Consider the following 14,030-nt stretch of genomic DNA (forward strand, 5'->3'; position numbering starts at 1 on the left):
TTCCATTAATTGCACCATTACCCGCTGCCATCCCCACCCTCATGGCCCCGCATCCAGTCTCGGTGCCAGGGGCCCCGTTCCCACATGGGGCCGGACACGGGGCTGGGGAAAGGGACCCCGAGGGCAGCGGGACGGGGACAGGGAGCAGAGCTCACCCTGATGCCTTCACAGCAGTGTGGGTGTGCTGTCCCTGCCGGGGGGTTGTCCCCAAGGGGAGGGATGGACACCGATGCAGAAAGCAGCCCCCTGCGCCCCCCATCCCATTAAAGCCCCCCGTGGTGTGCAGGATTTCGGAGGTTTGCGCAGCCCGGCACAGGCAGGGCTCTCCAGGAAGGGTTTCTTCCCTTGCTGGCCTCCTCTCTGTTTGCTTTTTTTTTTTTTTTTTTTTTTTTTCTCTTTTTTTATCAGCGTTTTTCCCTCTTTGAGGAGAGGAGGAGCTGGGTGTTTCAGTGCCGAGCACGTTGAGCGTTGTGACTGAAATTCTCCCAGCCGGGCCCCGCCGTGCGCCGAGCCCCATCCCCGGGCGCAGCACCGAGGCTCCGGGTGGGACGCTCCTGCTCCGGGCTGGGAGCCAGCACGGGGGGTCCCTGGGCCCAGGGGAAGGGGAAAAACCCATCCCTGCCCCTCAGGACCCTCCTCAGACACCTCTCCTTGGCCGACATCTCCTCTCCCAGCCATCTGGAGCCGGGCTGTCCCCAAAACCCGCTCCTTGGCGGACCTCAACACGCCGCCACCGGGCTGCTCTTCTGCTGCCGTGCTGGGCTCTGGCCGCCTGATGGAGACCTTCATCCCCAGAGGCTCCTCTCCATCGCCGGGCTGCCTCTCCCGAAATGCCTCCTGCTCTCCCCCAGCTCTGCCTGCAGGCACCCAGTGTCTGCATCCTGCCTCCGGGCTCCCCAGTGCGGCCGCCTGCCCAAGAGAGCAGGGTCTGGTTTGGGATTCTTGCAAACCCCACATGTGTAGGATCAGCAGCAGCCCCACGGGGTTCATAAGGACCTGCAGCAGCCCCCCCTGCACCCCTAACAGCCCCCAGCAGCCTCTCACAGGCACAGCAAGTGGATTGCAAGCTGCAGAGATCCCAAAATTACTGGGACGGTTTCACACGCAAGCTGGGGTCTGGGGGATGCTCAGTTGCTGTCCTCTGGGAAGCTGAAAGTCTCGGTTATTTTTAGGAAGGGATTATAAATACCGCGGTAAAGAGAGCTGATTTACACTTAAGGTTGTGTTTGCAAACGTGCCCTGTCCCTGCGGGCCCCAGCACTCACACCAGTGGCAACACAGAAACTGCTTTTGGTGGGACGAGGGTCCCCAGGGCCACCTTTTCCCTGACACCAGGGTCTGGCGTGAGGTGCAGCCCTTTGCCCAGAGCACCCCCTCCCTAGCTCGCAGCTCCCAGGGTGCTGGCTCGCTGAGATTGAAGGGGTCTGCGGGGCTGGAGAGGCTCCCAGGTGCACCCATCCTGCCTCATCCATCCCATGCCCTCCCCATTTCATCTCCAACTCCACCCCATCTCATCTATCCCACTCCACCCCACCCCATCCCATCCATCCCATCCCATCCCATCCCATCCCATCCCATCCCATCCCATCCCATCCCATCCCATCCCATCCCATCCCATCCCATCCATCCCATCCCATCCCAACCACCCCATCCCATCTATCCCATCCCATCCCATCCATCCCCGATTTTGACACATTTCTCTTTGTGCCTTTAGCTTGGAGCTGCCCGGCACTGGGTGCCACTGGAGCCATCCGTGAGCCATACTGGGATGGGGATGAGAGGACGTTGAAATGAAGCTCTCCAGCTGCTCACTTGCTGTTCTCCAGCCCCATTACTCTAACTCGAGCTCCCAGGGGCAAATTCTGCACAGCAGCAAAGCTCTGGAAGGGTGCTGGTGCTGGCGGGGCTGGAGATATGGGGAACAACAAGCGCTCTCCTGGGCGCGCTGAGAGAGGGACAACTCTCTCCCAACACCCAGAGGTTTTTCTGCCTACTTCTCCTCTTTTCAGGGATTAGCACTTTCCTTCAAATGCTTCTTTTTGATAAAATTCAGATTTCAACTTAAAAAAAAAAAAGAGAGAACCCAGACCTAAAACTCTGGCTAGACTGACGGCGCGAAATCGGCACCGGCCCAGGAGATCAGAAACTGGAAACGAGACAAGACCAGGCGAACAGTTTTCATGGAGATATTAGTAAAACTGAAGGGAGAACAAATCAAACACGTTTTCATGGAAATTTCCATTTTTGAAGAAAAAAAAATAAAAAAATAAAAGGAGGACTAAACTTGGACGCGTTTACATAAATATGGAAATGAAAACCGTTCCTCGCACCTCGCCGCCGCCCCAGGGCCAGCCCCGCTCCCTCTGCCTGCTCCTCCTGGCCCCACAGCCCCGTGCCAGGACCCCGGGGGGACCTCAGCCCCTGCGTGCTGAGCACTGAGCACCCTCCTCCTGCAAGGCTCCGGTTTATATTTGGCAACTTCTCGCCAGGAGGCTTTGCCAAATGGCAGCCGGTGCTGTAGCCGCGCTGCCGATGGGCACGGGGTTGGTGATGTCCCAGCAGAGCGCCTTGGTAAGTGAGCTGGGGATGGAAATGGGGCATCGTGGGGCTCGTTGGGGAGCTGAGCCCCCTGTGAAGCTGAACTCTGGTCTCATTGCAGGGGACGTGCCCACGGAGCCAGCAACACGGTGACGGGGATGCGAGGAGCGGCTGGGACGGGCGCACCGACAGCCAGGCTCCGGCTTTGCAAACTCCTTCCCATCCCTGCAAGGAGAGGGCCTCCTGTATTATGCCTTGCTGTCAGCTTTTTTTTTTTTTTTTTTCTTTGTTTCTATAGAAAATCCCAATTCCCCCAAATAATCCAGCTAAGAGTAAAAAAAAAAAAAAAGAAAAAAACACAAACGTGTCATTGCATTCTCTTCCCGTCCCCGTCCCTCTCTCACACGCAGGGCTTGAAAGCGCACTGAAAGGTATTCAGCGTGCATGCTGCCAATTGTCACATCTTTCAATGACAGATTTTAAATGAATGTTATTTTGCAAGGGAGAGAGAGGGGGAAAAAAAAAAAAAAAAAAAAAAAAAAAGCCCACACTGCTCATCCAAGAGCTGACAAGTCCTAACGGGCCTCATTTTCCAGAGATAAAAATAACTATTTTCAAAATTCACAGCAGGGCCTTCGCCTACACACGCTGCACCAAGAGAAACCTGTGGGGAGAAATGTAAAACACATTGTGTAAATGGAAATGCACCATGCATCCAAAATGCTTTTAAAGCTATTTACCCTCTTTCATCCAAGCCAGCTCCCATCTGAGCGCACGTACGCGCGCTCGCACCCTGCGGAAGGCGCGGGGGCACGGCGCTTTGCTCGCTGCCCGCGCTGCCTGGCCCCACACCAAGGCATCGCCTGGAGCCCCTCGGTGGGCAGATGGGGGTCCCCCCGTGCAGGCATTGCTCTGGGGGTGCAGGGTCTGGCCACGGCGAGGGGATGTGGTGACAGCTCTGGGGTCCCCAGGGTGGCTGCAGCAAAGGCAGCAAGAGAGGAGGGGTGCAGGGGGATGCTCCTTCCCCGTGTCCCCGTGGTTGCATGTCTTGTGGTCGTGGAGCAGGGCAAATCGTCTCTGCACAGACCTTCCTGAGATCTTTCTGTCCTGGGGTCATGGAGTCAGCTGGTCGTGGGTGGAGGATGCACGGGGAGGAATTTAGGGGTGCCCACTGCCATGCGGCTGCGGGGTCTGGTCAGAGATGGGGTGAACCTGAGCCATGTGAAGGCTGCCGGAGCTTGGGACAAACCTGCCCCAAACGTGTGGGGCCGTGCAGAGCCATTTGTCCTCTGTGTGCACATCAGGGGACCACTTCCAGCCACGTCCCTGTGGGCCACAGCCCCGGGGCTGCTCCTGGCCACCCCAAACCAGCGCGGAGGAGCTGTGGCCCCACGCGGGGTCCCCGTGGCAGCAAGGCTGGGTCCAGCCCTGGTGGCTCCAGGTCTGACATCCGTGGTCAGGAGTCCGTCCTTCTGCTGGGAAGTAAAACGGGGAAATTTGGGAGTTGTGGGCTAGGGAAAGCCCTGGAAACTCAACAGCAAAGCAGACAGCTGCTTGGCAGCACGTGGGAAGGCAGCAACACGTATCTACAGCACAACGCGGAGGGAAACGTGCAGCCAGAGCAGCCGAGGCCGGCGGCACCTCCACCTCGTGCTGCTGCCACGGCCAACACTTAGAGCTTCCAATTTGGTCCCCCAAAAAATTTGTCCCAATTCGAAAGGGGCTGTGCACAGCTCAGCCTTGAGCCTCATCACCCATCTTCGCCCACCAACCCACCCGCCCCTCCTGCAGCTGCTGGTCCGGATGGAGGGCAACGTTTTGGGGGCGGCGTGCCCCGAAGCAAAGGGGCTAAGGAGAGCAGGAGGGCACTGAGCACCCCCCGGGACGTCCCTCTCCCTCCATCCCACCCCACAGCACTGCCAGCACCCCCCTGACCGGGCTGCATCGACGCTGGGGAGCCCCCGGTCAGATGCGGTTGGACATGAGCCTGGTGTTGAGCTTGCGGAAGAAGGAGCGCAGCTTGCAGATCTTGCACTTCTTCTTCTTGCCCCGGCTCTTCGGGGGCTCCCGGCCTCCTTCCCACTCCTCCACATCGTCCTCGCCGGCCCACGGCCCCCAGGCGCCGCCGTTGAAGTCCGGGTGGGCGCGGGGGTTCTCGGCGGGGTACCGCACCGGGATGGCCGTGCGGTTGTAGTAGGCCAGGCGCAGCAGGAGGGCCCTGACCACGTCCGGGCGCTGCTCCGAGAGGTCGTAGCGCTCGTAGGGGTCAGCGGTGATGTTGAAGAGCCAGACGGATTTCCTGGGGCCGTCGGTGAGGCGCTCCAGGTTCCACCAGCTGCCCGGGAAGTTGGTCAGCGTCTGCGGGGGGATCCAGTCGCTGTAGCCCGGGTCGCCGGTGAGGAGCTTCCACTCCCCGACGCGGATGGAGGCCTGCACGGCCGTGTTCCAGATGCCGAAGCCGTCCTCCAAGGAGCCGTACTTGGCGTGGTTGTAGAGGGGGTCGATGTTGTGCAGGATTTCGGTGCGCGGCGACTCCTTCCCCTCGCTGATGGCCGGCCAGACGTTGTAGCCGTCCAGGCCGGGGACGTTGCTCAGGTTGCCCCTGGCCAGGCTCACCAGGGTCGGGTACCAGTCCGTGATGTGCACCAGCGCCCAGCTGGTCCGGCGCTTGCGCTTGATCAGAGGGCTGTGCACAAAACCGATGCCGCGGACGCCCCCTTCCCAGTACGTCCCTTTCCGTCCCCGCAGCGGCCAGTTGCTGCCCCCGGAGAAGGTCTGCCCGCCGTTATCCGTGGAGAAGACGATGACGCTGTTGTCGTAGTAGCCGTACTTCTTGAGGGCCCAGGTGATGTTCTTCACCGCCTCGTCCATGCAGGTGACCATGGCGGCGTACTTGCGGCGCGCCACGTTGCCCATGGAGCGGTAGCGGTAGATGTACTCCTTGGGCGACTGCAGCGGGGTGTGCACGGCCTGGAAGGCCACGTAGATGAAGATGGGCTCCCTGGGGCTGTGGGAGGCCAGGATCTTGCTGACACGCTGGGCGTAGAGGAAGGTGGAGTACTTCCCGCTCTGGTCCCACGCCACGTCCTCCCCCTCGTGCAGGTCGTAGCCGCAGACGCCCGGCCCGTCGCAGTTGTCGTAGGTGTAGTAGTCCACGTTGCCCGTCAGCGAGCCCAGGAAGGTGTCGAAGCCCCGGCGGGTGGGCAGGCACTCCTTCTTGTAGAAGCCCAGGTGCCACTTGCCCACCATGTGCGTGGAGTAGCCGGCCTCCTGCAGCTTCTGGGGCAGGGTGACCTGGTCGAGGGGCAGGCAGTTGGGCTGCCGGGGGCGGATGATGGAGTGCTGCAGCCCCGTGTGGATCTGGTACCTGCCGGGGGAGAGCCAAGAGGGATCGGTGGCGGTGGGGAGCGGGGCTGGGTGATGGCACTTTGTCTTATGGAGACCCCAAAAACGTGTGGCTTTTGGGACCCCAACCGCATGGGATGAGCTCCGTGCCAGAGCAGGGAACCCCTTTCCCACACAAAAGCACCAAAAGCAAGTGCAAAAAAAGAGGGAGTGTGTGTGTGTGCACGCGCTCAGGAGACATTGCAAAAGTACCCTGGGCTCCCGATCTTTCAAAACCAGGATGCCACCAGCAGTCACCCTGTTGCTGCCGGCCTGGCGGAGTTGTTGGGCTCTTTGCCAGGACGAGCAGGAGCTGCTCAGCAATCCCAAAGGGTTTGCAGTGCCCCAGCTGCGTGCAGATCCCCGTCCTCCCTCCCCCGACCTGGTCCATGGGGCATTGGATGAGCCGCAGGAAAAGTAGGGCCTGAGGGAGAGGCAGCATCTTCAGGGGAGGGAAATCCTTCCACCCCACAGCCCAGCAACAAGTGGTGAGGGATTGGGATGGGCTGCCCAGGGACGTGGTGGGGTCACCATCCCTGGGGGTGCTCAGGGGAAGGCTGGACATGGTGCTTGGGGACATGGTTATTGGGGGATGCTAAGGGTAGGGGGACGGTTGGACCAGATGATACTGGAGGGCTTTCCAACCCTAATGATTTTATGATCCTATGAATCCCCATGGGCCAACGTGAGTGCAAACCACCCCAGAGACCGAGCACCCCAGTGTCACCCACGTGGGACCGCCTTGGGGACACCTCCCTGCACCCTCATGGCCACAGATCGCCTCCTCCCAACATGACTTCGGTTCCCCAACCCCATCTGCACTGTGGCCTCGGTGACCCGCCACGTGCTGTTATTAAACCAGGCAAAAAAAAAAAAATCAACTTTTCACCCCCAGAGCCAGCAAGACCCCTTCCCTAGCGGACCTCCAGCACAACCCCATACTCTGGGGCATCTGCCTCGTGGCGAGCCAGGCTCAAACCTCACAGGGCTCAGGGACAGAAGGGGACCCGCGGGGCAGGGGGGGCTCAGGGGCTTACCGTCCGGTTATCAGCTGGCTCCTGGAGGGCGTGCAGATGGGCTGGATGTAATAATTCTCCAGCTTCACGCCCTCGGCCGCCAGCCTGTCCAGGGTGGGCGTCTGGATGTCGGAGCCGTGGTACCCGACGTCGTGGTAGCCCTGGTCGTCGGTCAGGATGAAGATGATGTGGGGCGGCCGGGCGAAGGCGGGGGGCAGCGATTTCTCCAGGGGGCCCGTGGGCACATCGGCCACCAAGCCGGGCTTCATCCAGTCCCAGGACAAGTAGCCAAAACTCAGCAGGCTGACCAGCGAGAAGCCCGTCAGGGCGTACACAGCCATCCTGAGCCTGCCTACGGGCGCTACTGTGCCGGCATCGCCCCAGGGCCACGCGGGGTGCCCGCAGAGCCCCCCACCTAGGGGCTGCCCCCTGCGGGGGGAGCTGCCATGGAGGCAGACACACAAAGGGATAAATCCGCCGTGCCGGGGTGCGTTCAGTCCAAAGCCCGCTCGGCGATTCCCAACAGCCCCACGGCTGCTCACGAAGCGTCCCGAGCGCCGCGAGCGCCGGCTGCCTTCCCTGCGCTCTCTTCCTGGTGTTTTCTTTTGCAAGCAGCACAGAAAAAGCCTCGCTGGAGAGAGAGCGGCTGGCTTCTCCCGGCTGGCTCAGGACGAGGCGATCCTGCTCCGTGCGCTTTCGCAGAAGAGGGTGCTAAAGTTCAAGCCCAGAGGTGCTGGGCTCCCGTCCTCACCCCTCGGGGAAGAGCCGCCGTCTCCTTTTCTCACCGTCCTCTCCCGAAGCGTTTCTTGGCAAGCCCTCACCACCATGATTTTTTTCCCCTTATTTTTTTTTTTTTTTTTCTCCTTTCTTCTCCCTCCCTCTTTTCCTCTCCGCTCACCCGGCTCCTTTCGGCCAGCCCCGAAGTCTTTCCCAACTGTGCGAAGAGCTCTGGAAACTCGGGCTCAGCGCGGCGGGGAGGGCGGGCGAGGCGCCCAGCTCCGAGGGCAGCGGGACGCAGCCTGTGGCCGCGCCGTGGGGGGACGAGGAGAGTCCCCACATCTGCCGGGCCCTGGGCGAAGCGGCCAGGTTTATGGGGAGCCGCAGGCTCGGCCCCTCCCCGCTCGCTCAGCAACTCCAGGAAAAAAAGCTGGGAAGACCCGAGCCTGCAGGGTCCTAAGCGTGGCTGCGCGCCTCGCTGCGGCTCAGCCCCGGGACGTGCAGCTCATGGACCCCGCACCCGCAGCCCCCCAGACCCTCGGCATCCATCCAGCCCCATGGGGACGGCCGCCCATGGGGCCAGGACCACCACCAGGGCAAAAGGGAGATGTAAAAACTTTATGGGAACAGCTCTGGGGTGGAAGAAAGCCACCCCAGGGTGTACTGAGCGCTACAGGGGGGAGGTGGGTGCACTTTGTGGGTGGGGAAACTGAGGCAGAGAGGGGCCGCTTGGAGTCGCCGTGGCCACTGCTAGCCCAGGGAAGGGGTTGGTGTGAAATAGGGGCCCTGCCTGGCTTGGCACGGGGAGGGGGGATTCTGGTAGCACGGACCCACACGTGTTCCCCTACCCCTCGTGGAGCCGGGAGGTGAGCCCTGGGAGATGCGGGGGGACATTTGGGCACGTGCACGTGGCCAGATGGGGACCCGAGGGTCCCCGCACGTGGGACACCCCAGCACACCCCCCCCCCCCAAGGCACTGCCTGGCTTTAGGACCGCAGGGCTGCAGCGGCGGGGGCTCGGCGGGGGCTTTGGGATGGCTGTGCTGCACAGCAGAGCCAGATGGCTCCCCTCTGCGGGCCCCCCCGGCCCCCTTCCCTCCGCTCCCCTCTGCGGGCCCCCCACCGCTGCCCCCTCCCCCTGGCTTCCCTCTGCCAGGCCCCTCCACGTCCCCTCCCCTGGGCTCTCTGGTGGGTCCCCCCATGTCCCCGGGTACCCCTTCCTTGGGCTCTCCTCCTCTGTGCCCCCCACCACGTCCCCTCTCTGGGCTCTCCCCCACTCTGCCCCAGCCGCTGTCCTTCCCCTGATGCCCCCAGCGCCTCCCCGTGCCCCAAATCTCCCCCCATCCCACACCAGCCTGCCCCTCGGGGACCCCAAGCACCAGCAGGGAGAGGGATGGGGAGGTGCTGCAGGGGCTCCCCGCTCCCGTGGGCTGGGGGGACCCGAAGGAAAGGAGGGTGGGCTTCTCCCTGCTGGAATCAGACAACAGGCAGAGGGGACAGGGATGGGGACGGGGACAGGGACAGCTGTGCACAAGACTTCCCTTTCCCTACTGGCAAAAATCCCCGCTCGCTCGGAGCGGTGCTGCAGGGCTGGGTCAAACCCTTCGGCGAGGTTTGATTAATCCCCGGGGGTTAATCACTCTTTCCTTCCGCCCGCTCCTCCTCTCCCTTCCCCACTCTCCTTCAGCGTGGAAAAACTCCCTCCTTGCAGAAAAACCTGGGTCTGACTGCAGGGGAAGAGGGCTGGGTTCACAAAGGAGGTGGCCCTGGGTGCCAGGGTCCCGTTTGCTCCTCTCCTTTTCCCCACGGACCCCAGCAGCCGGGGCTGGGGGCCCTGCACCCACCTCTCCGTGCCCCCCTGAGCCACGGGGGGCTGCGGGACACGGGGAGCACCCCGACGTGCAGCCCTATTCCCGTGGCTCCCCGCAAAAACCTCGGGTCACGGGCAGGGTTAGAGGCAGGGACTGCGATCCCAGCTCCTTCCAAACCCTCAATAATGGTTGGTTTGGATGAGTTCCTCTCGGAAACATTCAAACCCAGTGCCTTCCCTGCCACAGCCCGCCTGCTTCCACTTAGCCAACACGGCTGGGTTACGCTCTTTGTTTATAGCAGAGCTGGGAATTAATGGCAGGGTGTTACCGAAAGCTGCCGTCGCTCACCCCTCCGAAGCACGGGGGGAAGGATTTGCAGGACCTGCTGAATTACGGATCAGAGGGGGAATTGCTGGAGGTGTCGGGGCTGAAGGGAAGGGTTTGGGGCAGAGCTGGGGCTGGGGGAGCGAGCCCAGGTGTGACAGCGTTTGGGGACACTTTGGAGAGCTGGGAGGGACGTGCAGGAGGGGAGAGGCAGGGATGGACGGCATCACGGCTGCTGCAGCCCCGTGGTGGGTCACATCCTGCCCATGCCTTCAGCAGAGGAAGCGTGGGCTGGGAAAATCACCGGGAGTTTAAGCTGCTGGAGGCTCAGAGGGTCAAAGGCTGGGAAGGACACGGACACGGGCACGTGGTGGCACGGAGAGGGGACCTCCTGCGCAGCTGGCCCAGGGTCTAGGGGGGAAGCCAGCAGGTTAGGTCAGCTCGGGGAGGTTTTCCAAGAGCCCAAGGCCCTGCTGGCAGAGCACAAACACCGAACCCATTGGCAGGAACCCTGCTTTGAGGGCTCGGGTGGCAGCGGGCAGAAGCATCCCAGGGGCGCACAGCCTGGGGTCCCCTCCAGGACACGGCGACAGGGTGAAAAGTGGCACGGGGGAGCTCTCCAGATCCCAGGAGAAACAGCAGGAAAGGTGCCCGCAGACCCTCAGAGCAGCCCTGCTGGGATCATTCGAAGCGGAGGGATGGGATGGGAGCAGCCGGGAGCGAGGAGGAGGAGGAGGAGGGAGAGGAAGAAGCGTGACGGAGGCAGGGGGAGGAATGCCAGCTCTGGAGGCTCGGGGTCAGGGAGTTTTAGCCAGCTGCGAGGCTGCTCCGTGGGTGATTAATGCATCACAAGGTCTACGCATGGAAAAAGCTCTCAGGGCCTGTAGCCACCCCCCCAGACCGCCCTGAATTCGGGGCAGCCACTTGTCCGGCCTCGCTGGGAGATGTCTCAAGAGCCAGGAGCTCCCTCGGAGAGCTGCGGCGTTGCACAACGGGGAGCCTTCCCCTGGCAGCTGGCCTGGCTGCATCTGCTGAGCGGCCTGGCGTTACGTGTCCCATCCCACAGCCGCTGCCTGCCCCTGTCCTGCCTCTTCCCCGGGCACAACCACCCCTGCTCCCCCCGCTGCACCCACAGCCAGCTCCCACCCGCGGTGCCCAGGCCATGGGGAGCCCCACGGGGCCGTGCCGGGTGCTCCCACGGGGCTGGCAGCGACCCCACGGGCAGAGCATCCTCCGCCTGCTCACGGGGACAGGCAGCATCCCACGTCCCAGCCAAATATTCCCACATCCCTATGGACTCATGGCTCATTTTTGGTGCTTTTTAACCCGGTGGAAGGGTGCCGGGTGCTCTCCTCGGCCAGGAGCCGAGGCGCTGAGCCTGGCGCAACATCCCAGCCTTTTTTTCTCCGTGTCCCCACAGCTGGCACAGCAGCCTGCATTTGCACAGCTGTTCCTCTAACCAAATATTTGAACATCAGCTCTTTTTTTTTTTTTTTTTTTTTTTTTTTTTTCCATTATTAATTTTGTGCGGCCTGGGGCAAGAATTAAAATAATCCCGGCCCTTCCTGCTGCTTCTCCCCGCCGCGCCCCGGCTCTGGCCGCACTTGTGCTTTGGCTCCCAGGGCGCTTGCTGCACGCCGGGTTATGCAAACAGGCTGCACACACTTCTCCACGGCCACGATTTGCCATGAGGGCCACACAGCAAAGCTTCAAACCAAGCCTCAAATCTCTCTCTCTTTTTTTTTTTTTTTTTTTTTTTTTTTTATCCCTCCATCTTTTCTTTATTTTTTAACCCTTCCCGGGGCCGGAGCCCCTCCAGCCCTCAATACCGCCTTTCTCTCGCCAGTCAATGGGGCATTATGAGCAGGGGAATTATTGAAAGCAGAACTCCCAGGCCGTACAATGGGAGCTCTGTGCGAGGCAAATATTGCACAATCTGTTTGCACGCCGCGGGCTCGCTGCCCTTCCCCCTCGGCAGCCCCGCTCCCGGCTCACGCCTCGGCCTCTGGCCCCCCGAAACGGGCCCTGGGAGCGAGAAATAGGAAAGGGTTTTTAATAAGTCCCCTCTCTCCTCCTTCAGAGCCAGGCGTTCGACCTAACGGGGCATCGGGGGCCGTGCCTGGCCTCGGCAAACACAGCCCGGCGCTGCCGCCTCTTAGATGTTTAAGGGTTTCCGCTCTCCCCGGCCAACGTGTGATGCATTTGCTTTTTTATTGGCGTGATGAAAGAGCCGAGGCAAGTCTGGAAAAGAAGCGAGCGGTCCCGAGAAAGGAGAGAGCTTGTTATTTTGTCTAGAGGGGGGGGAAAAAGGATCAGAGGGCGGCACGGCCGGGCGATTTGGGGGCTCGGTGGGAGCGGGGAGGGTGGGAGGCCAAGGGGCTGGGAGCCAGAGGTCTCCCGTGAGCTGCTTTGCTAAGAGAAAGTCTCAGAATTGGTCGGCTGTTGGGAGAGGGGTGTCAATAAAAAGCCCTCTGAGAGAGGGGTGAGAGGTTTCCAATAGCTGCTGCCCTGCGGGGAGCCGGCACGGGACAGGGCTGGGGACAAACCATCGACCTGGGGAGCCTCGGAGAGACCCCGAGGGTCCTGCTGCTGGCCAGGGGATGGATCACGCTCCTGTCCTTGTCTTTTCCCTGCCTCTTTGCTCCTCCTGTGTCTGATCACCCAGGGGACCTTCCCCTGCCTGGCGCACAGCGGGTACGCAGCACTTCTGCCTCCTCCCCGCCGGCCCCTGGAGCATGTTTTTGGGGTGGGATGTGCCAGCATGCTTTATCCCTCTAGTTTTTAACACACCCCATAATTTGCTTCCTGGAAGATGGAGCCAGGGGAGGAGGAAAGAGCAAATCTGCACTGGGTCCTGCAGCATCGCTAACGCCATGGGGATGGAGCAGCCACAGCCCGCAGGCCATCAGGCACAGAGGGACAGCATCAGCCGTGGCAGGGCTCAGCGGCACTTGGGATCTTGTTTTGGAGCCACACAGCCTTTTCCAGTGCCCTGCCTGCCTCCGTGCCACTGGAGAAGCTGAAAATCACCATCACCGAGAGGTACCCAGAAGCCCCAGCACCATCCTGAAGCCTTTCCTAACGCACACGTGTTGGGCTTGGCCAGGGCTTGTTCCTGCCCAAAAAACACTGCTGCTCCCCTTGCTCCTGAAACGAGAAATAAAAGCTCTCAGTACGAGTCAGCTTGTCTCGGGCTAAGGAATTTTTCTTCCATTTTTGGTCCCCGATGGCACATTTCAACGATTCTGCAAATTCTCTCATGAAATGAGCTGCGCACATTCCTGCTCGCGTTTCCTTTCTTTCCCCTTCCTCCGGTAGCCCCCAGCCCCGCTCCTTGCTCCAACGCCCGTCCCCTCGGCTCACCCCAGCGCTGGGTGAGCAGCTCGCCGCCTTCCCCTCCCCTCCCGACTGCCGTGCTCGCGTTGAGGAGCTGACGAGCTGGAGAGGAGCCCGCGGGTTTGGCACCGCTGCTTCCTTCCCATGCCTTATGGCTTGCTTTGCGCCCCGCCTGGGTGCTCTCCCTCCTCGTTCTGCCCCCAGCCCTCGGTTTCCAGACCCCAAATCCAGCCCCTCCCGTGAGCAAGGTGCCCCCCGCTGCCACCTCCCAGCTCCGGGGCTTGCTGGGGGGGTCCCAGCTGATGGGAAACATCCCTGCGTGGGGCAGTTTGGGATGGAAAACTAGAGGTCCCTGTGGGCAGGTGGGTTTGTGCCTCATCCCATCAGCTCAAGCTCCTTGGGTGGATGCTGTGTTCACTCTGCCACCCCCCCAGAAGGGAGAAGCTTCACCTACAGCAGCTCCCTTTGCCTCCAAGGGCCCCCTTTGAAGCAGAGAAGGTCCCGAGGCGGCGGAAGGAAGGCTTTAAGCATTTAGCATAGCTGGGTTCTGGCAGCGCCGCTGCCTGACCCCGACGTTGGCTTGCCCTGCCTATTGCTTTTGGACTCCCCCAGCTCCATTCCTGACACGGCTCGCCGTGGGATACACAGAAGCTCCTCACTCACTCCTCAAAGCATGCTCCAGCCACCCCTGGCTCGCTAAGAAGGAGCGATTCTTCCCGGCACCGCCTGGGCACGGCCAGGGGCACCTCCGTCCCCGGTGCCCCCCGTTCCCCTCCCCAGCTCCCGAGGGCTGGGCAGCCCCCGGATCCATCCTTTCCCTTCCCTTCCAGCTCCCCTTTCAAGTTCAGGCTCTTCAAAGGCTGCGGTGGGTTTGGGCTGGCAGGAGATGCGAGGGCCGACAGCAG

At 61.6% G+C, this 14,030-nt stretch overlaps 1 protein-coding gene across 1 annotated transcript; it reads right to left on the reverse strand.

Annotated features, from left to right (window-relative positions):
• Positions 1-2,172: 2,172 nt before the first annotated feature.
• ARSI (arylsulfatase family member I) lies at positions 2,173-7,891 on the reverse strand. The gene is made up of 2 exons (XM_084535630.1): positions 6,960-7,891; positions 2,173-5,905 (listed from the first exon to the last, which is right to left on the reverse strand). Exons 1-2 carry the CDS (start codon positions 7,277-7,279, stop codon positions 4,504-4,506), a joined length of 1,722 nt encoding a protein of 573 aa, XP_084391756.1. The 5' UTR covers positions 7,280-7,891; the 3' UTR covers positions 2,173-4,503.
• Positions 7,892-14,030: the final 6,139 nt, after the last annotated feature.

This window comes from Aythya ferina (assembly GCF_964211825.1).
Source record: "Aythya ferina genome assembly, chromosome: 14".
In the NCBI taxonomy this organism is placed as follows: Eukaryota; Metazoa; Chordata; class Aves; order Anseriformes; family Anatidae; genus Aythya; species Aythya ferina.